The 24,134-nt window shown below is 42.0% G+C and overlaps 2 protein-coding genes across 4 annotated transcripts; one reads left to right on the forward strand and one right to left on the reverse strand.

The window, feature by feature from the left end:
* Positions 1-4,407: 4,407 nt before the first annotated feature.
* sod2 (superoxide dismutase 2, mitochondrial) lies at positions 4,408-15,038 on the reverse strand. The gene is made up of 5 exons (XM_046292123.1): positions 14,934-15,038; positions 14,004-14,206; positions 13,697-13,813; positions 12,844-13,023; positions 4,408-5,478 (listed from the first exon to the last, which is right to left on the reverse strand). The coding sequence occupies exons 1-5, from the start codon at positions 14,966-14,968 to the stop codon at positions 5,333-5,335; spliced, it is 681 nt and encodes a 226-aa protein (XP_046148079.1). The 5' UTR covers positions 14,969-15,038; the 3' UTR covers positions 4,408-5,332.
* Positions 15,039-15,349: 311 nt separating this feature from the next.
* Positions 15,350-23,299, forward strand: LOC123991015 (pre-mRNA-splicing regulator WTAP-like). Of its 3 annotated transcripts, none has more exons than XM_046292122.1 (8): positions 15,350-15,473; positions 16,867-16,904; positions 17,005-17,060; positions 17,160-17,218; positions 17,477-17,604; positions 18,756-18,934; positions 21,589-21,743; positions 22,116-23,299. In XM_046292122.1, the coding sequence occupies exons 2-8, from the start codon at positions 16,875-16,877 to the stop codon at positions 22,754-22,756; spliced, it is 1,248 nt and encodes a 415-aa protein (XP_046148078.1). In that variant the 5' UTR covers positions 15,350-15,473; positions 16,867-16,874; the 3' UTR covers positions 22,757-23,299. The 3 variants fall into 3 exon arrangements, with proteins under 3 accessions (XP_046148078.1, XP_046148076.1, XP_046148077.1); XM_046292120.1 differs by lacking the exon at positions 15,350-15,473 and adding an exon at positions 15,661-15,863; XM_046292121.1 differs by lacking the exon at positions 15,350-15,473 and adding an exon at positions 15,668-16,005.
* The last annotated feature ends 835 nt before the right edge of the window (positions 23,300-24,134 follow it).

The following is a 24,134-nucleotide window of genomic DNA, read 5'->3' on the forward strand; positions in this document are numbered from 1 at the left end:
TCCCCAACTTCCATTTCATGGTTCCGTAAGCGTGGAACTGTTATGTGTTTGGGTCTTGTCCCCTGGGGAGAAGTGTGGCTGCCGTACCCTGGTTGTTAAAACGCAGCCATGTGTGTACGGCTGAGGTCATCCACATGCTATCATTTAGAATTAGAATGATAGGGTATGGACGCACATGCCGAGCTAGCCAAAAGTTTCCTCACCGGTAACTGAGAACTGAAGTCAAAATCTTACCTGTTCTGGGAATGTTCAATTTTGGGTTTTAAAACCCATGAGGAAACCTACAGAAAACATAATGCTGAAATTCCCACAGAAGAGCGTAGTTTCTTAATGTTCTCTGAGAACGTGACCGAAAATAAAATGAACAAAAATATAAAGTGCAACATGCAGCAATTTAAGATTTTACTAAGTTATAGTTCTTATAAGGAAATTTGTCAAACTGAAATAACTGCATTATGCTCTAATCACACGACTGGGAATACAGATATGCATCTGTTGGTCACAGATACAAAGCATGGATCAGAAAACCAGTCGGTATCTGGTGTGACCACCATTTGCCTCATGCATGCAGTGCGACACATCTGCATTGCAAAGTTGATAAGGCTGTTGTTGTGGCCTTTGGAATGTTATATTAAAGTTCCATTTAAACTTCAAACAGTATACAAGTTTTATGGACAAACTTCAACATCAAAAGGTATCTATTCAAATAAGCCCCTAAATCGTATGTCATTTTCTTAAATTAACTTCAACTTGATGGGTAGGGCTTGGTAAGGCTTGCTTCCACCTCCCTCCCCGATTTGGTCCTGCTGTACACACCTGCGGTCACAAGACGCAGGCCTCCTTATTGTCCCTAGAATGTATAAAAATATTTGATTGATTGATGTACCTGGTCCATTACATCAAGTTTAAGTTCATTTAAGAAAATTACATACAATTTAGGGGGCAGGTAGTAGGCTAACGTTGGGGTACTTCAACTTCCAGTTTATGCTCTCGGATGCTGAAATTCTCATTTCTAGCTTTCGACAGCTATAGGCTATCATACTGAAGAAGCTTACAGAGGCTAGCACTGGAGTAATATGATCAAATGTTTGGGTTCAAGTCATGATTCTAGTTTAAACTGAAGTTTATTTATTGCTTAATCCACCTTGCCGGAGAGTACCACATTTCAGTGGTCTAATCTAGAAGTGACAAAAGCATGGATTAGTTTTTGTGCATATTTTTTGGACAAAGAGATAGAAAAAAACATTTGTATTTCATTAACCTTTGATTATTGGATGTTCTTATAGGCACTTTAGTATTGCCAGTGCAACAGTATAGCTTCCATCCCTCTTCTCGCTCCTCCCTGGACTCGAAGCAGCGTTACCCATGCAGAGCTAGGGCAACAACCGCTCCCAGGCTCAGAGCGAGTGACGTTTGAAATGCAATTAGCGCGCACCCCGCTAACTAGCTAGCCATTTCACATCGGTTACACCAGCCTAATATCGGGAGTTGAAAGGCTTGAAGTCATAAACAGCTGCTGGCAAACACACAAAAGTGCTGTTTGAATGAATGCTTACGAGCCCGCTGGTGCCTACCATCGCTCAGTCAGACTGCTCTATCAAATCATAGACTTAGTTATAACATAACACAGAAATACGAGCCTTAGGTCATTAATATGGTCGAATCCGGAAACGATCATCTCGAAAACAAGATGTTTATTCTTTCAGTGAAATACGGAACCGTTCCGTATTTTATCTAACGGGTGGCATCCATAAGTCTAAATATTCCTGTTACATTGCACAACCTTCAATGTTACGTCATAATTACGTACAATTCTGGCATATTAGGCGGCCCAAACTGTTGCATATACACTGACTCTGCGTGCAAAGAATGCAAGAAAAGTGACACAATTTCACCTGGTTAATATTGCCTGCTAACCTGGATTTCTTTTAGCTAAATAAGCAGGTTTAAAAATATGTACTTCAGTGTATTGATTTTAAGAAAGGCATTGATGTTCATGGTTAGGTACACATTGGAGCAACGATACATACTGCATCGATTATCTGCAACGGAGGACACACTAGATAACATTTACATTTACATTTACATTTAAGTCATTTAGCAGACGCTATTATCCAGAGCGACTTACAAATTGGTGCATTCACCTTATGACATCCAGTGGAACAGTCACTTTACAATAGTGCATCTAAATCTTAAAGGGGGGGGGGGGGGAGAGAGAGGGAATACTTATCCTATCCTAGGTATTCCTTAAAGAGGTGGGGTTTCAGGTGTCTCCGGAAGGTGGTGATTGACTCCGCTGTCCTGGCGTCGTGAGGGAGTTTGTTCCACCATTGGGGGGCCAGAGCAGCGAACAGTTTTGACTGGGCTGAGCGGGAGCTGTACTTCCTCAGTGGTAGGGAGGCGAGCAGGCCAGAGGTAGTAATAATCATCAACCATGTGTAGTTAACTAGTGATTATGATTGATTGATTGTTTTTTAGAAGATAAGTTTAATGCTAGCTAGCAACTTACATTGGCTTACTGCATTCGCGTAACAGGCAGGCTCCTCGTGGAGTGCAATGAGAGGCAGATAGTTAACTAGTCCAATGCTCTAACCAAGGTTGCAAGATTAAATCCCTGAGCTAACGAGGTAAAAATCTAGTAAAATATTTTTTACTTTTTTTTTTTTTTTATCGGACAAATCGGTGTCCAAAAATACAGATTTCCAATGGTCATGAAAACTTTCAAAATCGGCCCTAATTAATCGGCCATTCCGATTAATCGGTCGACCTCTTATGGTTACGGTGCAGAGGCTAGGCAAGGTAAAGCTAGGTAAAACAAAGGCTGCTAACCCATGCAGAAAATGGATGAACATCGGCCCTAAGAAATCTGCACAGAGATGGGAGCCACTCAAAAGGGCAGCATGGAGTTTCCTACTGCACAGATGTCAAGAAGAGAAGCATCTTCTGGAGTCGAGCTCAAGAGGCATTGTCAGAGCAAAGGGAGGAAAATAAGGGTAACATAAAAGTGAGTATAGTAGAGTTGAAGTCAAATCAAAGCTAAAGCAAAGATATGCAGACAGCTCAGCCCAACTTCATAAGTCATGATGGATGACGACAATAACCTTTCAAGAACCAAGACTCTAATCTCCAATTAATTGACAATACACTTTATAGTTCTCAGATTCCTTAGAAAGTCAATATAAAAAGAGAGGAAACAGAGCTATAGTTTGTTGGAGTAAGATGCCATTGTAAAAATGTTTTTACAATTTTTTACATTTTTTATTAACTGACAAGTAGCACCCCCTCTTGGAGAACATTTTAAATGACAGTGATCATGAGTCTCATGATCATATAGTGATCTTGTTAAGTTAGTAAAGAATGACAAATTCAGACATACTGTCCTTTCAAAACAAGCCGGTCCTCTCTCTATATATGACATCTTCTAGGTCACCTTTTCAAAGTATAGCACTGACTATACTGGTGAATTTAGCTGACTGCTGTTATGGTGACAGATTAGATAGCAAATAGAGTAATTATGGATTCAATATTTTATGATTCATAAAAAGTTAAAATTGCTTGAATCGTCTCTCCTTCAGTATAATATGAAAACAGATTTCCAGCATTCTTTCTTGCCAATTATTATAAATCACTTAAGGAATTTTCAGAAGAGGCGTTTCCACAGACCTGCTGTATGTGGATGTCAGTTTAAATTAAAACAATAAGCATCTCCACTACACTGACGATTAGTTGTACTCTTACAGCGCTCCATATTCTTTTGCGGCTCTTTAACTTCTCTCTCACGCCTTTGAACCTCAGGACAGCGTATCCATCTTGTGAAATATGTGTATACAGACATACAAACAGCTTGTTAGTGTGATATTGTGCATGCTGATTAATTACGTTGCTATTACAATCCATGTACATGAATGACACTGACCTTTAACCATCAGAGTCTAAGCTGGTGGGGGGACTACTAAGTTATAGAATTGTTTTACCAAAGATCATTTAGCTCTGATATTTTAAGACCCCTTGAAGTATAAAAGAATATTACAAAAAGTTGCAGAACATTTGAGGGCCTTACAAACGCATTGAATAACAGATTCACTACATGGAACAGAGATTCTCCGTTAAACTAGGAAGTTTGTTTTGAAGTGATTGTACTCAGAGATGCAAGAAAGGTCAGGAAACACTTTTTTTTTTTAAACAGTCTCCATATAAACCTCGATTCATTTTTTCAACTGGTACCGAGGGACCTTCAGACGAGTTTGTAGGGCAAACTGTTCTGACACTACAGATGATTTTGTGAGAAGACTGATTTTCGGGATGTCTCATGATCTGACAAACGCAGCTCTAGCTCTGGCACCGCAGAAGCGGCTGATTTTTTTAATGGAGATTTTTGTATTATGCTAATTAAAACCACAAAGCAGATACAATTCAAACTAAATATTTTATTATATCACATCAAAAACATTTGCCTCAATCACATTTACCTGATATCTGTGCAACACTGACCAGGTTTCCATCCAACCTTTTTATGTGAGTTAAGTACAGGTCTGATAATAAAAAATAAAAAAAGTAGTAATGACAGGCCTGATAGAAACAGAAAATTACTTATGCGAGAAATATCAGTGGAAATGCTTTTATGAGTAAATATTGATAAAACAATCATATTGAAGTCAACTGAATGACACAATGATATGTGCGGTTATCCCACTGCAACTCATCGGGAAAGCATGCAGTTTATTAGTCTACAGATTAAGTAAGTTAAGACTTCACAGGGAGGTGAAAGTGCATGGTGATGAGCTTGATGCTTGTCTGCCGTTTGACAAATAAAAATTCTTGCTCTTTTGTTTATAATATTCTTATCATGTAATCTATACGTGCACTAGAGGACACGTGACAATACAAGACTGGACACACTCAGTATATAACTCAATTCTTTTTATTTTTTAGAACCATCATTAGATTTAAATGCGATAGAAACACATTTAACTTGCTTTTTTATTTGGTACTTGGGAATTTAACAACAAGGTATTTTTATGTTTACTGTCATCACGCACAGCATTTGCAACAAGTCATTTTGATGGAAACATCTCCTGGGAAAATGCACATTGTTCTAATGCCGATTTTATAATACTCGCATGAAAATCTGTCGCCAATTGGATGGAAACCTAGCTATAGTCGGACAAACAAACAGCTTTACAGACTGAATATTCTCTCTGGTACAGTATACAGCAGCTATCTTCATTTGGGTTAAGAGGGTATTTTCTGCTCTCTTAAGGTAGTAAGGTCTGCAGGGGTAAGGTTTGGGGCAGGAAGGAAGAGCCAGTGTGTGTTCTGAGGGGGAAAAGGTCTACTTTTTGGCGGCCTGGAGGCGCTCGCTCACGTTCTCCCAGTTGATGACATTCCATATGGCTTTGACATAGTCGGGTCGGACATTCTTGTACTGTAAATAGTAGGCATGCTCCCACACATCAATACCCAGCAGGGGGACCAGACCTGGGGAGAAAAAAAATAAGAATAATTAAGTAAAATCATTCAACAGTAACTTAACTAGGCATACGTTGCCTTCAGAAAGTGTTCATAACCTTTGACTTATTCCACATTTTGTAGTGTTACAGACTGAATTCAAAATGGATTCAACTTCTTTGTATTATCACCCATCTATACACACACACACACACACACACATCATGCAAATGTATTGAAAATTAAAAACATAATTTACATAGAGTACCAATCAAAAGTTGACACACCTACTCATTCAAGGGTTAATTATTTTTACTTTTTCTACACTGTAGAATAGTGAAGACATAACATTATGAAACCCCAAAAAGTGTTAAAATCAAAATTAATTTTAGATTCTTCAAAGTAGGCACCCTTGTCTTGACAGCCTTGCACACGCTTGGCATTCTCTCAACCAGCTTCACCTGGAATGTTTTTCCAACAGTCATGAAGGTGTTCCTACATATGCTGAGCACTTGTTGGCTGCCTTTTCTTCGCTCTGCAGTCCAACTCATCCCAAACCATCTCAATTGGGTTGAGATCGGGTGATTGTGGAGGCCAGACCATCTGATGTAGCACTCCATCACTTGTCTTGGTGAAATAGCCCTTACACAGCTCGGAGGTGTGTTGGGTCATTGTCCAGCTGAAAAACAAATGATACTGGGACTAAGCGCAAACCATCTCTGTGCTTCACGGTGTGAACCGCACATGCGGAGATCATCCATTCACCTATTCAGCGTCTCACATGGCAGTTGGAACCAAAAATCTGAAAATCTGTTCTTTTGGTCACTCCAACAATAATGTCCATTGCTCGTGTTTTTTGGCCCAAGCAAGTCTCTTCTTATTGGTGTCCTTAAGTAGTGGTTTCTTTGCAGCAATTCAACCATGACGATCTGATTCACACAGTCTCTGAACAGTTGATGTTGAGATGTGTCTGTTACTTGAACTCTGAAGCATTTCTTTGGACTGCAATTTCTGAGACTGATAACTCTAATGAACGTATCCTCCACCGCAGAGGTAACTGCGTCGTCCTTGTCTGGGACGGTCCTCATGAGAGACAGTATTATAGTGCTTGATGGTTTTTGCGACTGCACTTCATGAAACTTTCAAAGTTCTTAACATTTTCCGGATTGACTGACATTCATGTCTTAAAGTAATGGACTGTCGTTTCTCTTTGCTTATTTGAGCTGTTCTTGCCATAATATGGACTTGGTATTTTAACAAATAGGGCTATCTTCTGTATACCACCCCTACCTTGTCACAACAACTGATTGGCATAAAAGAATTAAGGAAAGAAATTCCACAAATTAACAATGCACTAAAGTTGTTGTTTTTTGTCCTGAATACAAAGTGTTATGTTTTGGGCAAATCCAACGCATTACTGAGTACCACTCTCCATATTTCTAAGCATAGTGGCGGCTGCATAATGTTATGGGTATGCTTGTAATTGTTAAGGACTGGGGACTTTTTCAGGATATAAAGAAAAAATATGGCTTGGGTCAAGAAACACGAGCAATGGACATTACTGTTGGAGAGACCAAAAGGACAGATTTCCAAATTTCAGATTTTTGGTTCCAACTGCCATGTCTTTGTGAGACGCTGAGTAGGTGAATGCATGTGCGGTTTCCACCCTGAAGCACAGAGGAGGTTTGATGGTTTGCGCTTAGTCCAACTATCATTTGTTTTTCAACTGTCCAAAGCACAGTAAATATTATAGAGGAAATCCTGGTTGTCTGCTTCCCACTAGACACTGGGAAATTAATTAACCTTTCAGCAGGAATATAACCTAAAACACAAGGCCAAATCTACACTGGGGTTGCTTACCAAAAAGACATTGAAGATGTCGTTCCCATAGCAATGATAAAAACATTCCCTAACCAGAAACCGTGGATTGATGGCAGCATTCGCGTGAAACTGAAAGCGCGAACCACTGCTTTTAATCAGGGCAAGGTGTCTGGCAACATGACCGAATACAAACAGTGCAGCTATTCCCTCCGAAAGGCTATTAAACAAGCTAAGCGTCAGTACAGAGACAAAGTAGAATCTCAATTCAACGGCTCAGACACAAGAGGTATGTGGCAGGGTCTACAGTCAATCACGGACTACAAGAAGAAACCCAGCCCAGTCACGGACCAGGATGTCTTGCTCCCAGGCAGACTAAATAACTTTTTTGCCCGCTTTGAGGACAATACAGTGCCACTGACACGGCCTGCAACGAAAACATACGGTCTCTCCTTCACTGCAGCAGAGGTGAGTAGTAAGACATTTAAACGTGTTAACCCTCGCAAGGCTGCAGGCCCAGATGGCATCCCCAGCCGCGCCCTCAAAGCACGCGCAGACCAGCTGGCCGGTGTGTTTACGGACATATTCAATCAATCCCTATACCAGTCTGCTGTACCCACATGCTTCAAGAGGGCCACCATTGTTCCTGTTCCCAAGAAAGCTAAGGTAACTGAGCTAAACGACTACCGCCCTTGTAGCACTCACTTCCGTCATCATGAAGTGCTTTGAGAGACTAGTCAAGGACCATATCACCTCCACCCTACCTGACACCCTAGACCCACTCCAATTTGCTTACCGCCCAAATAGGTCCACAGACGATGCAATCAACCACACTGCACACTGCCCTAACCCAGCTGGACAAGAGGAATACCTATGTGAGAATGCTGTTCATCGACTACAGCTCGGCATTCAACACCATAGTACCCTCCAAGCTCGTCATCAAGCTCGAGACCCTGGGTCTCGACCCCGCCCTGTGCAACTGGGTACTGGACTTCCTGACGGGCCACCCCCAGGTGGTGAGGGTAGGCAACAACATCTCCTCCCCGCTGATCCTCAACACGGGGGCCCCACAAGGGTGCGTTCTGAGCCCTCTCCTGTACTCCCTGTTCACCCACGACTGCGTGGCCACGCACGCCTCCAACTCAATCATCAAGTTTGCGGACGACACAACAGTGGTAGGCTTGATTACCAACAACGACGAGACTGCCTACAGGGAGGAGGTGAGGGCCCTCGGAGTGTGGTGTCAGGAAAATAACCTCACACTCAACGTCAACAAAACTAAGGAGATGATTGTGGACTTCAGGAAACAGCAGAGGGTACACCCCCCTATCCACATCGATGGACCAGTAGTGGAGAGGGTAGCAAGTTTTAAGTTCCTCGGCATACACATCACAGACAAACTGAATTGGTCCACTCACACTGACAGCGTCGTGAAGAAGGCGCAGCAGCGCCTCTTCAACCTCAGGAGGCTGAAGAAATTCGGCTTGTCACCAAAAGCACACAAACTTCTACAGATGCACAATCGAGAGCATCCTGGCGGGCTGTATCACCGCCTGGTACGGCAACTGCTCCGCCCTCAACCGTAAGCCTCTCCAGAGGGTAGTGAGGTCTGCACAACGCATCACCAGGAGCAAACACTACCTGCCCTCCAGGACACCTACACCACCCGATGTTACAGGAAGGCCATAAAGATCATCAAGGACATCAACCACCCGAACCACTGCCTGTTCACCCCGCTATCATCCAGAAGGCGAGGTCAGTAAAGGTGCATCAAAGCTCGAACCGAGAGACTGAAAAACAGCTTCTATCTCAAGGCCATCAGACTGTTAAACAGCCACCACTAACATTGAGTGGCTGCTGCCAACACACTGTCATTGACACTGACCCAACTCCAGCCACTTTAATAATGGGAATTGATGGGAAATTATGTAAATATATCACTAGCCACTTTAAACAATGCTAGCTTATATAATGTTACTTACCCTACATTATTCATCTCATATGCATACGTATATACTGTACTCTACATCATCGACTCCATCCTTATGTAATACATGTATCACTAGCCACTTTAACTATGCCACTTTGTTTACTTTGTCTACATACTCATCTCATATGTATATACTGTACTCGATACCATCTACTGTATGCTGCTCTGTACCATCACTCATTCATATATCCTTATGTACATATTCTTTATCCCCTTACACTGTGTATAAGACAGTAGTTTTGGAATTGTTAGTTAGATTACTTGTTGGTTATCACTGCATTGTCGGAACTAGAAGAACAAGCATTTCGCTACGCTCGCATTAACATCTGCTAACCATGTGTATGTGACAAACAAAGTTTGATTTGATTTGAAGATGCTGGAGGAAACAGGTACAAAAGTATCTATACCCACAGTAAAACGAGTCCTGTATCGACATAACTTGAAAGGCCACTCAGCAAGGAAGAAGCCACTGCTCCAAAACCACCATAAAAAAGCGAGACTACGGTTTGCAACTGCACATGGGGACGAAGACTGTACTTGTTGGAGAAATGTCCTCTGGTCTGATGAAACAAAAATAGAACTGTTTGGCCATAATGATCATTGTTATGTTTGGAGGAAAAAGGGGGATGCTTGCAAGCTGAAGAACACCATCCCGTCCGTGATGCACGGGGGTGGCAGCATCATGTTGTGGGGGTGCTTTGCTGCAGGAGGGACTGGTGCACTTCAAAATAGATGGAATCATAAGGAGAAATATTATGTGGACATATTGAAACAACATCTCAAGACATCAGTCAGGAAGTTAAAGCTTGGTCGCAAATGGACAATGACCCCAAGCATACTTCCAAAGTTGTGGCAAAATGGCTTAAGGACAACAAAGTCAAGGTATTGGAGTGGCCATCACAATGCCCTGACCTCAATCCTATAGAAAATGTGTAGGCAGAACTGAAAAAGCATGTGCGATCACGGAAGCCTACAAACCTGACTCATTTACACCAGCTCCGCCAGGAGGAATGGGCCAAAATTCACCCAACTTGTGGGAAGCTTGTGGAAGTTTGACCCAAGTTAAACAATTTAAATGTATTTGGCTAAGGTGTATGCAAACCTCCGACTTCAACTGTATGTGTGAGGCACAGAGAAGGTAGTCATTCCAAAATCATGTTAAACACTATTACTGCTCACAGTGAGTCCAAGCTACTTATGTGACTTGTTAAGTACATTTTTAGTCCTGAACTTATTTAGGCTGAAAACTTACTGACTCATGACATTTCAGCTTTTAATGTTTATTTAATTTGTCAACATTTCTCAAAACATAATGCCACTTTGACAGTATGGAGCATTGTGTGTAGACCAGTGTCAAAAACATCTCAATTTAAGGTCTGAATTTAAAATGGATTAACACAACAAAATGTAGAAAAAGTCAAGGGGTGTTAATACTTTCTGAAGGCACTGTATGTTAGGGATGCACGATATCGGTGAACATAGAGTCGGACGATATTAGCTAAAAATGTCAACATCGGTATCGGCCCGATGTCTAGTTTAACACCAATGTTAACAACCGATGTCAAAGCTACCGTGCATACCTATATAACGTAAGTACATGACGTAATGACGCCACGTAACATTTTGCAGTACACCTGCAACACAGCATTCCTAACCTAGCCCACAATGTCTGCTGTGTGGATCGAGCAGTCAACAAGTCGAGCAGTCATTTCAAAGAGTAAGAACATTTCAGCGAGACAACTCAAAAGGTGAAAAGCATTAAATCCAAGACAATAGAATTCATTGCCCTTGACAATCAAACACTCTGTCGTGGGCACTGTTGGCTTTCGCCGACTGGTCAGGCACCGGTACACACTACCAAGTATGCTATTTTTCAGATGTTGCCCAACCCGAGGTACACAGTAACTCGCTATTAGCTTCACAACATACATACTATGGAATGCCATTTGGTTCTTTGCGTGTCAAAAAAAGACACATTAGCACTCAAAGCTGTACAAAAAGTCTGCAAACAAACAAACACCGGCCACGAACGATGTGTTTACAATACCGCGTTGGTAAGAAAGCATCATTTGTTCGACCGCAACTTCTGGGGTAGCACCAATACATCCAGCCTGAAAACAATGACCAGTAGAAAGTGCAGTCATTTTTATTATTCTTAGCAATGATTTAGGAATCCTTGTGAGTAAGTATTAGCTCGGTTGCCACTTGTTGTTCTCCTATTGAAATTGAACTTCAGTTCATGAAAATAAATAGCGAGCCAGCCCCTTAACACTGTTGCCCAAAGATAATGTTATTGGCAGCCAGCTTGCTTCATCTGGCTAATGAGGCTCGACCGGACTGGGTTATGTGTTGTGAAGCTAGCCACAATAAGGATTAGGAATAAGTGGAATTTGCAGTTTGCCTTTAAAATAAATGTCATTGACAGTGATGCAAATTAATACGAATAGTAGAATTATACCATACTTTTATTTTGAAGGCTTACCACAAAGTCCACTATTGTGGCTAATTCTTATTGTGGCTAGCTTCACATAGATGGGTCCGACCAGCATTAATCAAATAAGAACTTTTATAAATAGGGTTATTTACATTTACATTTAAGTCATTTAGCAGACGCTCTTATCCAGAGCGACTTACAAATTTAGATGACCTAGATTGTTGTTTTTGGGGAAGAACATTGTTTGCATCCATGAGCTAGCTATCTTTATGACCATCTGTTCCACAATAACATCAGTCTAGTTAGGAAATTAATTGCAATCTAACAAATGAACGCATATGCTTGACATATTTTTAGTTTTGGCATTCAAAAATGTGTTTTGAATGCGCGAGACAACTTCACCAGCATCATAGCACACGTAACGATGTGACATATGAAATACGAGTGATAGTGTAATAACTACGTAACAAATGTATGAACACGTTAAATTGTGACGTGCAGTCATATTCAGGTCTTGATTGGTCAAATAGTGTTATTTGACACGACAAAGTGTTATTTTACATGTATCTTTTTTGACACGCAAAGATCCAAATGGCGTTCCATAGAAATCCTGGTTGAGAATGAAATGACTGAACAACAAAACAGCACAGCAAGTAAGTGAAAGAAATAGGTTTTCATTATTTTTTACTGGTAATGGGAACATATGTAAATGCCTACAAAATAACTTTTTGGTCAGTGTGGTGTGTGTGACCTTTATTTAACTAGCCACGTCAGTTAAGAACAAATTTTTATTTACAATGTCGGCCCGGACAACGCTGGGCCAATTGGGACTTCCAATCAGGGCCAGATGTGCTACAGCCCGGATTCGAACCAGGGACTGTAGTGACACCTCTTGCAATGAGATGCAGTGCATTAGACCGCTGTGTCCATGTGTGTGTTAACTATACTCGAATGCTTAAAAGGAGGCAAAAACAGTTAAATATCGGTATCAGGTTTTTTGGCAGGGAAAATATTGGATATCGGTATTGGCCAAAAATGTAATAGGTGCATCACTACTGTATGTCATTCACTGGCTCTATACCCTTGTTTGAGCCCCAGACAGACATGAACAAGATAACATAACAGTACTGGGACCTGGCCAATAGCCACTGACCTGTGGTTCCCTGCAGTGGGTCTTGATTAGGGCAGGCTGTGATACGGAGCTTCCCGCTCTCCTTGTCGAAGCCCAGCCATCCCCAGCCTGAGCCCTGGACCGCCACAGTGGCGGCAGACATCTTGTCCTTCAATGCCTGGATGGAGCCAAAGTCACGCTTGATGGCCGCTGCCAGCTCACCTGTGACAGGATGAACAAACAAAGAATGATCAGACTGATGAATTACATACAAGTTTCCAATGGGTTTCCCATAACAATTTAGCAAATTCAGGAAAGAGTCTGAATTGAAAATGCAAGAGGAACATTGTTGCTACTTTCCCACAAATTGTATAAACCGTGATAGTTGCAAATTATAATATATAACAACTTGTGAAGAAGAAGAAGTTTCTCAAACTGCTGCTTCAAACTCCCAATAGTGCTGCTCAACATGTAGTCTTGAGAGGCCTTCTAAATCTGGAAGTCTGGAGAACTTGAGTATTGGATGTTACGTTTTAATGGGCAGTGGCTGTTAACACTTAGATTTGATTGGCTCTGCATACATCTGACGTTTCCCCTCAGAAGAGGCATGTCCTATTTGTTTTGTCCAAGTCTCTTCTTACCGGGTCAGATTTTTTTTGTAGCCTATGCTGCATTATTTTGGGGATCTTATGCTAGCTAGCTTGATGCAAGTCAGAAAAAAAATCTTAAATACCACCTCTGTTCGGAGCTCCACCCACACAAAATAGTGGATTGGTTGGTGGCAACGAGTCACTAGTTTCCATCTAGACTCCACCCCTATTTAGCTTCTTCCTACCAAAAACTACCCCAGGCTTTGAACAACATGAGAGAAGCCTGATGTTCCGAGGCTACTCACCCTGTGGTTCTCCACCGCCATTTGGAGAGAGGTTTGTCCAGAAGATGGTGTGGTTGATGTGGCCTCCTCCATTAAACCTCAGAGCAGGCTGGAGAGAAACCTGTGCTGTCACATCACCTGAAATACATCACATGTACACATGCAGGTAACGGATTGGCTACACACTACAAGTGTAAATAAAGGACAGGTATGCATTCATGGCTCAATTAAATGTTCAAAAAGGAACCTCATCCAGGAACTACAAAATCCCTAATAACACCACTTTTTCTAAATCACTAATGTCTTAAGCAGCAGGCTTTCCTCTCACCTTTGGCCAGTGCCTCCTGGTACTTCTCCTCTGTGACGTTGAGGTTGTTAACATAGGTGGCGTGGTGCTTGCTGTGGTGGAGCTGCATGATCTCTGCGTTGATGTGGGGCTCCAGGGCTCCATAGTCGTAGGTCAGATCAGGGAGCGAGTGCTTCCATCTGGCTGCCACCGTGCCCAGGACTGGGGTCACGGTGGCAGCACACCTAAAACCACCAGGAAATAGAGATGTCAATGTCATGTCATTCCCATCCGTGGGAAATGTAATCAAGCATAAGCAGTAAAACTGTTTTCAGCTCAACCAGTAATGGTTGCTGCAAGCAAACTTCCATTTAGAAGCAGCTCGTGGCCCCAGCCGACAGCCTGGGAAGAGGTTAGATTACATTTGTCTACGATTAACAAGCTACTTGTGTTGAATAGATAGCAACTTGCTCAAATCCTGGCAGAAAAAAAGTTAGCTATAGTATATAATGAAGTTGCCTGTTGCGGCCTGAGCAAGGTGTTGTTGTCAAGTCAAGGGGGGCAAGGCCCGACTCATGATGCTGTCTATTACAAACAAGGCAATAAACACAAGTGTCAAAATAATGCCGGGGTATATAGCTAATATTGACAACTTTTACGCATACTTGTTGGCCGACCACATGCACATATAAGAACATTTCTGCTTACCAACTTGTTGAAACGGTTTGATAAACGAAGAGATGGGTAATGCTTATCGTTATATGGGGGTAGCTAACGTTACCTCACTAGTTAGCTACTAGTAACTATTAAAAGGTGACTACTAATACAAGCTAGCTAGACAGCTATAACTAACAATCATCACGTAAAGCAAACAACGTAACAATAGCAACGTTCGTTTGTTATCGCCCTTCATCGTGTTTTAATCATGGCTTGTTACCGAATGGATAACTTCATTGCATTTTGTAGTTTTACCTGCGGACTTGACCCACTCTGCTTAACATGCTCATGTTTCTTCACACCGTATGCGCTGTTCACCGTTCAGAATAGAAGTAGAACTGCCCTTGAAATTCAACATCACTGTTAGAAGATACCATGTCAGTACGTGGGGGTGGCATCGGATACGTATTTATTTATACACACACATTTTACTAGAAACCCGTATACAATCAAACATTTTTGTACTGTATACTTACGATAACGTTTAGTGCAAAAGGGATTAGCTACATTGTGCAGAATTAAAACATTTTGAGCGTTAGAACGCCATTTCATATCATAGTTCCACCCATCCCATTTTGCTTCCGGATGGCCTTGACTTTTTACATTTTTTTTTACCCAAGCTGCATTTCTCACGTTTAGCAAACTTGACAGGTGAACTATTGTATTAATGACTGGTTTACATTTTAAAACAATATTGTTGAATGTCACATTAAAACAGAATTCAACTAATTACACTTCAACACATTAACTTTCCAGCTAGCCAACTAATGACTGGAACCTACAGCAATGCATGTTGTGAGTCCCATTTTTTTATTTTGCATTTTCTGAAGATGTTGAAAAGCTATTTATCTGGCAAATTCAAAACATGTTTAATCTAAACGGTTTGGATGGATAGTAATTGAAATTGATGTTATTCTGTAGTGACAAAGTTAGCTAGCCTAACATGTCTGATAGCATCATGTTAACTCAGCCCGCCCCTTCAGCACTAGCAACTAGAGAGCTTTGATGCGCTGCTGTGGTTGCCATCGTCTCTCGGATGATGGCGGCGACACCGAATCCCTACCGTGGCGAATTCGAATAACAATAATTAAGTTAGAAACCTATTTAAATCGGATTGTAACGTTGCATATTAGTGCTAAGGCGGTCAACACATACTGGTTTCGAATATTGAAGGAAACGGGTCCGGTAAGTGTTCAATTGAGGCAGGGTTTTGCGAACACGAGTCCGCGAAAGAAAGAGGAACGCTAATTTTGCAGGGAGAGAGTCTGGCGTCTCTGCTTTCTCCGCCATTTTGTGACAACAAGAAGCAGAACACGATAACCGACAGGTAGCTAACGTTAGCTGAACATTTTTGGTTAAATAGTTTAAGGCGATGCACATTTTATACATTTACTTGAGATCATCCTTAAAAGTAGGTAACATATCGTTAGACTGAATTCCAAGGTAGCTCGTAAGTCTGACGTGGGCCAAATGTGAGGTGTTAGTTATTTTGTTTTCTTGTCGAGACATGCTAATGTAACAGTTGGCTGGCCATTGCGTATTATCCTGCTAATAAATGTTTTTAAATAAAACAAACACATATGAATGGAATTGCTATCACGTTTATCGATTATAAAATAATCAGAGTTGTAATAAAAATCCGGTTTTAACTAGCTAACGTTAGGTGTCTAAACGTAACGTTAGCCAGTTAAGCTAGAACAGTAGCAAACTAGCTAATGTTACGTGTTGTGGATTTGCACTGTTAACGTGGGAGATGCATGAGGACTAGCTAGCTAACGTTAGAACTACAGCAAACAAAGAGAATGGATGAGACTGACACAAGCACATTCAAATATTTGAATACTTCAAGCTTACTATCAACTGCAGCTAGTTGGTTTATTATGGTAACAATAGCAATTTCGCTAGCTAGTTAACATAATCCTTTTAGAGAACCTATAAACATGCCACTTTTTATACAGCACCGACCGGACGTGACTTTTTTGCAGTAGTTTAGAATAACTAGCTTAATATCATGGTTAGCGAAAATGGTCTCTAACCCATTATTTTATACCTTAATGCCCATAGCTTGTTACGAAAAGTAACTTCCAGAATATTTGCTTGATCTGCTGTAGCAGCTCATGTATAATTTTTGAATGGCTTGCTCTTGAAACTTCAACTCAATTAATTGGTACTTTTACTTCCCTTTCAGAACTCAGAATGACAAATGAGGAACCTCTTCCAAAGAAGGTGAGAGGGTGCCTCCTATATGTTAACCAAGATTCCAGTATTGACAAGTTATATGCAGCTAAAGCCAATAACTTGCTGGCTCTTTCCCATCTTCATTCAGGTTCGCCTCAGTGAATCTGACATGAAGACCCTGACCAGAGAGGAACTGTGTGTGAGGTAAATAGATAACACTATTGTTAGATGGGGGAGGGTGGGATGATTGTTTCTGTTTGGATGTGATAACAAGTGTGTTCATGTTTACTATTGGTCCTTTAGGTGGAACCAACATGAAGCCTACGTCCAGATCCTGGAGGCAAAATATGCTGATCTGAATTGTAAGTGCCCCAAACAATGTAGGCCTACTCCAACATTTTACCAAGTCATCATTCAATACAATAAGAGTGTCAGCTGTTGATAGGAAAGGATTATCCTATGTTTTTAGTGGTAGGCTTTGGGTATCAGTTTAGCATTTTAGAAGAACACATACCCACACTTAACACCTTTTTAAAGTTTGTTTTTGTTTAGGTGTTGATGGCTCCTTTTCAGTTGACACAGGTTAACTGTGCGTTGTTTCTCTCCACTCACCGTCTCAGCGAACGATGTGACTGGACTGAAGGAGTCTGAGGAGAAGCTGAAGCAGCAGCAGCAGGAGGCGTCACGCAGGGAGAACATCCTAGTCATGCGGCTCGCAACCAAGGAGCAGGAAATGCAAGAGTGTACAGTAAGTATCCCACTGCAATACTTCCTGCTGTTTTTCTAATTGAGGGGACTAGGGGATATGTAGGCCTATTTTAGTAACAAAATGTTTGTCACGCAGTAGACCTCAACCTTTTGGATATAAGTATAGGTATTGACCTTAGTCGTAAGTCCTATTCCCAAGCTGTGCTGGGAATCGGGGGTGCAGTATAGCAGAGTTTCCACCTTATCAATGGTTTGTCAATAGTTTACTCCTCCCTGCTCACCCCAAGTCTTTAGTGTCATACTCCTGATGGAAACAAAATAACACTAGCGCTTACATTAACATAAAACACTGGCCACTAGGGCTGGGAATTACCAGGGACCTCACGATACAATATTATTGCGATACTTGTGTGCGGATACAATTTGTATTGTGATTCTATAAAAAATGTTTTATTGCGCTTCGATATTCACAACATATTGCTTACCATATGTCTGCTGCAGAGGGACGAGTCTTAAACTAGTTTTGATCAGTCATGGAAATAATTGCTGAGAACATTTTGACTCCCTATTTAAAAAGATGATGGGAGAACAAGCTTTGAAGTAACTACTTTTAGGTCCGTTTACAGCCAAGGTGCGCAAAATAATATTACGATATTGTCAAAATGATACAATGTATAAATAATGTTTTTTTTTAAATGATATCCCTAATATGTAACTGTATCGATTTCCCCCCCTCCCCATATCACTAAGGCTCCTGATGTCTTGCTTGTCAGACCTCTCACTCTCTGAATGACTGCATAGCGGCTCACTTAACAGAAAATGCCATTCCTTCTGTCGGGCAACTGAGTTCAATCAAACTGACTTGGCCAGTTTGGTGCATAAGATGTTACGCAGAGTTATAGTGTACAAGATGAGTCCAGTCCCACACTTAGGCTAATCATCCCAAAGCTGTCTTTCACACTGTAGTTTAACGGGAAGGTGTCTTTTGAATGCAACCTATTTTCAATAATGATTTACAAAGTTGAATAAATAGTGTGTAAGCATGACTTTATAGCTCAATTATTAGCCACATCATTGCCTCTTGTGTAAATTAAGTCAATGTATTTTTAACTTTCAGAAGCTTAAGGAGGGATTTTCTAAATTGAGTTTCTGCTTGTGCCTTTATTGACACTTATCTCTTTCAACCTGCAGACCCAGATCCAGTACCTCAAGCAAGTCCAGCAACCCAGTGCCGCCCAACTGCGCTCATCAATGGTAGACCCGGCCATCAACTTATTTTTCCTCAAAATGAAGGGAGAACTGGAACAGACTAAAGACAAACTGGAGCAGGCCCAAAATGAACTGAGTGCCTGGAAATTTACACCAGATAGGTAAAGACAATCAAAATAACTCCCCCTCCTCCTCCCACCCCCACAAAAAAGTCAAGACCTCCTCACACCCCCCACCCCCTCTGCAGGCATGCAGGAATCATGGTGGGGGGGATGGCTGAGAAATGCTGTACTCACCACAAGACTCAGACTTTACCAAATACACAAAAAACAAACTGCCATCCATGTTTTGTGTACTCTTTTACTGTCCCCCAGCCACATATCACATAATCTAAACTGAATGAAAAAAACAGTATGGTCAGGTGACACTTGTGTTTCAGCTCTCTCACCCCACCTCACCGTCCAGGGGCCCTGAAGGAGTCGGGACTGTTCCTGAAGAGGTGGTCACGTCCGACACGGATATGCCTCCCTCCGCCCCTCTCTCAGCCCAAGCCAGACAGTTGCCTTATTAAATGAGGGTGGGGGGGGGTTGTTATGGTGGAGATTGAGGCAGTCTTGGGCAAACTGCCGGAGCAGGGAGAGCACCCATAGCCTAAATAACCAATTGAACATTTAAAGACAATGCCCCGCTAGCTAAAGACATTTAAGTGGAAAACGCCACTCCCATACCCACTAGTGCTCCTGAGACTCTAAGACTCTTGGACAGATTGTAGAATACAATGAAAATACTGTGGGAAAGGTTCTAGGATAAACTGTAAGACTTTCTAGGGAGGAGCCAGTAGAATGTTTAAGACTCTGGGGGAGGAGCCAGACCCTCAGTCCAGAATTGACTATGGTTGAGGCGTGCGTGAGCGAGGGTCTGATTGCCTGTGTCTTTGAGCATGGGCCCACATATGGGTAGAGTGTATTTACATGTTTTATTTTGTGAGTTGCCTCTTATGTTTCTGTTTCATTTACTTTCCTCTTGCACTGCAGTGTGTCAGACATTTGCTCTGTTTGATTTGGTGACCTTGAAAAAAAAGAACATTCAGTAAGCTACATTATTTTGACGCTTGATGTTTCCAAATTGTTCATTGTAAAATGTACACACTGCAGTTGGTGCTTGAGTGATATTTTCTCATAATGATTTCAAATGTGTGAAACAAGTAATGTTACCACTTCATGAGAATGTATTTATTCAGTCCAATATGATATTGTTCTTTATGTATTTATGTTGTTGACTTCACACTACCTCCCCCCTAGCAACCGTAAACCTTTTTTTGGTTCAGGGGGGGGTTCAATTCCAGTTGACATTTCACGGATGTCATTAATTGGAAAAATTGTAATTTATCGGCAATATGCAATTCATTGATTGGTTTTTCAATTCCAAACAGAACAATAAACAGCCTTGGATATCTGGCCATCAATATAGTTACAACACTCGTGGTGGGAACAACCCGTAAAATTACTATTATGCTGTATTCACCACAAGACTCCAACAATGATGGGTATGATCCATTGGAAGTAGTTTTCTTAAAAGAAGCAACATTTTACGTTTTTGATGGCAAGCAAGAAGAATTGATACCCCTTGACCTTTTCAGGTAGCATCCAGAGTAACACGATTGTGTGTTTTCTAATCGTTTAGACTTCAAATCCACTATCAGCTGCTCATCCAGTTTCTCCTAAGAATGTCTGGTTTTTATTTTTCCAATACCTGGCTAACGTCATTCTATTGATGGTCAAAAATACTTGTTCGAAGTGGTACAGCTGAATGCAACATCCTTGTCAGACAATGCATTGTCAAGTATTACGAAAAGTAATCTCAAATCTCATCGGTTGCCTCTCACAGTTCATTTTCAATAGTATGATTTTCACACATGCTTCTGGAACCAGTGTCCATGCTGCTGTGTTTTTAGGAAGTATCTATGGTCTGTTGCGACATGCAGTGTTCCTAGGTTTTAAGTGACGTGGTGACTTCTGAAGTTGATTTCTCTGGCTGCCATGGTTCCTCTGAAATGTCAATGCAATTTAAGCATGTGTTTTCCTTGTTTAAAAGAGTCAGCAGAGGATGCTTTGCAGTGGTTAGTGCATTATTACCCCAGGTGATCTTGTCCAAGTTGCTGACTGAGTAATACTCACACCATTAGAAGCTGGTCGGTTGTGACAGACTAGGATTTCTTTGGGTCTAATTTGCTGTTGAAAGTACAATTTGGGTGTGTAGAAACCAAATGTACGGTTGCTGTAATTGGGTACTTTAACTTGGTTCTCATCCTGCTGACTGTAGGCGCCCACCTGTAGTAGTAAAATGTGCATGGGGTACTCAAATGGTAAAGGTACAGCTGCTGCATAAGAATGTTGTTTTATCGGAATGTGCATCTGCTATCGTTGCTGGTATCCTTTGCCAAGTCCAAACGGTCTCCGGTATCTGTAACTGTACTACTTTGGAAAATGGAAACTTGCTGTATGGATAGGCAAGATTCATAGTGTTAGTGGATGGGTGGGTACGTTGGTGTTCCATGTCCTATTATTATTTATTTTTTTCAGTCGTTCTGCACATCAGAAGATCTCAATGTGGTACCTGCAATGTTAAACACCTCTTCAAGCAATGTGAGGTGATCTGATAATCTACAGAACTTGACTGCATAAATTATAACCTGGAACACCACCATAGTGACCACCTAGTTAGGTCACTGGACTGATTGGGCTGTCCTTGCCTGAGGGTGGCATTTGGCTGTGCCCTGGGTCATTGTGTGATGTGAGGCCTGTCTCCCTTGCAGCCAGACGGGGAAGAAGCTAATGGCCAAGTGCCGGATGCTGATCCAAGAGAACCAGGAGCTGGGGAGGCAGCTGTCCCAGGGACGTATCGCCCAGTTGGAGGCAGAGCTGGCCCTGCAGAAGAAGTACAGCGAGGAGCTCAAGAGCAGCCAAGACGGTGAGAACACAACAGCCCACCTCCATCTACTCAAACCTGGGTTCAAATAGTATCCATAAATGTAAGCTTTAAATGTTAACTTTCAGCACAGTGAAGGCCCATGTGTGCTTTGTAGCTCCCCAGGTTATTAATCTGTGCTACAGTAAAGTGTGGTCTTTAACCTCTGCATTGGAGGAGCTATATGCTCCTCTGCGTGCAGGAGCTTTTGTTAAGGCATTTGTTAGATATGTTTCTAATATTCAGTGTATTTTCAGTGTAAAAAGTAAAATGTTAGCCCCAGGTAAATGAAGGCAGTCTTTCTTTCTTGAACCTGACTGCGTCCAATCTCCCTATATTCTGACTTGTGTCTTTGTCTGTTTTCATCCCTCCAAGAATTGAACGATTTCATCATCCAGCTGGATGAGGAAGTAGAGGGCATGCAGAGCACCATCCTGGTCCTCCAGCAGCAGCTCAGGGAGACCCGTCAGCAGCTCTCCCAGAACCCAGCTCAGGCTGCCTCTGCCGGGGCAGGCCCCAGCAGGACTTCACCCTCCGCCGAGCCCCCCAGCCAGCCCGAGCAGCCCTCCACCCAAGCCGGGAAAGACTGCGGAAGGGTCTCCAACGGCCCAAGCAACGGCAGCTCGTCCTCCCAGAGGGGTGCGGCAACCACCCCCAGCCTGTACCGCGAGGTCAGCAGCACAGAGGAAGACTTTCCCCCGTCCCCCATGGTCTCCAGCCCCGGTGAGGGCGAAACGAAACTCTCCAACCACTCAGAGGAGGCAGCGGGGGGCCAGACTGGTGGCAGTGCAGGGGGTACAGCAGCAGGGGGATTCGGGAGCCAGCTGAGCACAGGGTATGAGAGCGTGGACTCCCCGACGGGCAGCGAAACGTCCCTGACGCAGCACTCGAACGACACAGACTCCAACACCGACCCCCACGAAGACAAGTCTGCCATGGTCGTCAAGGGGAACAGGACTGCGGGGTCGCGGCAGGCTCAGAACGGCCTGAGCGCGAGCAGTGGCACAGTTTTGTAATGTACTTTATAATAACACGTCATTTGTCTTTTTCTTTTTATACGAGACACAAACGCATAGTTGGTAAAACAGAACTGCTGTCCAGAACTTTTTCTCCTCTCCTTTGCCTATCGTGATACCTCTTCCACAATTTAAAGAAAATAATTGCATTGCTAAACAGGAACATTACGTGAAATGAATTAATGTATGTGCATATGACTTGAGTTTTGTATGATTCAAGCTAGGTCTTTTTTTCTTTGGTCTCTTGGTTATTTGAACATGTTGCTTAACGTTCTTGTTTGAACTCTTGACAAACTCAAATGATCAAGCATCTGGTGTTGTAGTCATGCTCAATAAAAGTCAAACCACAGTTCACTTTAGTAGCTTTGCAATGTTAAATGATGTATCTTTTAGATGTTGACTTTTATTTTTTTTAATCCTTGGCAAATGCATTTCTGTTTGACAATGTGTGTAGTTTCTACGCGATGTACCTTGAATTCATTATTCTGACTTCCATCCTTCTCATGTACTGACCAAATATCAATAAAGACTTTTAATATGGTATTGAAATGGATTTTTCTTCTCCCTCTGAACATATGTAAAACCTTTCTTGAATTAAATTGAAATATATTTCCTATATTCTAGTGAAGCAGATGGTTATCAAGTACAGTGCCTTCGGCAAGTATTCCGACCCGTTAACTTTCTCCACATTTTGTTACATTACAGCCTTATTTTAAAATGGATGAAATAAAACATTTAAATAATCCACACAATACCCCTTAATGACAAAGTGGAAACAAGTTGGTTGAAATTTTTGCAAATGTATAAATAAAATCTGGTACCTTATTTACATATTCACACCGTTTGCCATGAGACCAAGTTGAGCGCAGGTGCATCCTGTTTCGTTTGATCATTCTTGAGATGTTTCTTCAACTTGTTTGGAGTCCACCTGTGGTAAATTCAATTGATTGGACAAGCGCACACCCCGTCTATAAGGTCCCACAGTTGACAGTGCACGTCAGTGCAAAAACCAAGCCATGAGGTCAAAGTAATTGTCCGTAGAGCTTTGAGACAGGATTGTGTATTTTTGCAGCATTGAAGGTCCCCAATAACACAGTGGTCTCCATCATTCTTAAATGGAATACATTTGGGACTACCAAGGGAGGTGACCAAGAACCCGATGGAAACTCTGACAGAGTTCTAGAGTTCCTCTGTGGAGATGGGAGAACCTTCCAGAAGGACAACCATCTCTGCAGCACTCCACCAATGAGGCGTTTTTGTTAGAGTGTCGAGATGGAAGCCACTCCTCAGTAAAAGGCACATGACAGCCCACTTGGTGTTTGCCAAAAGGCACATAAAGACTCAGACAGTGGAGTCTCCTCAGAGGAGGAAGGGGAGG

Source organism: Oncorhynchus gorbuscha, linkage group LG12 (genome assembly GCF_021184085.1).
Source record: "Oncorhynchus gorbuscha isolate QuinsamMale2020 ecotype Even-year linkage group LG12, OgorEven_v1.0, whole genome shotgun sequence".
Classification (NCBI taxonomy): Eukaryota; Metazoa; Chordata; class Actinopteri; order Salmoniformes; family Salmonidae; genus Oncorhynchus; species Oncorhynchus gorbuscha.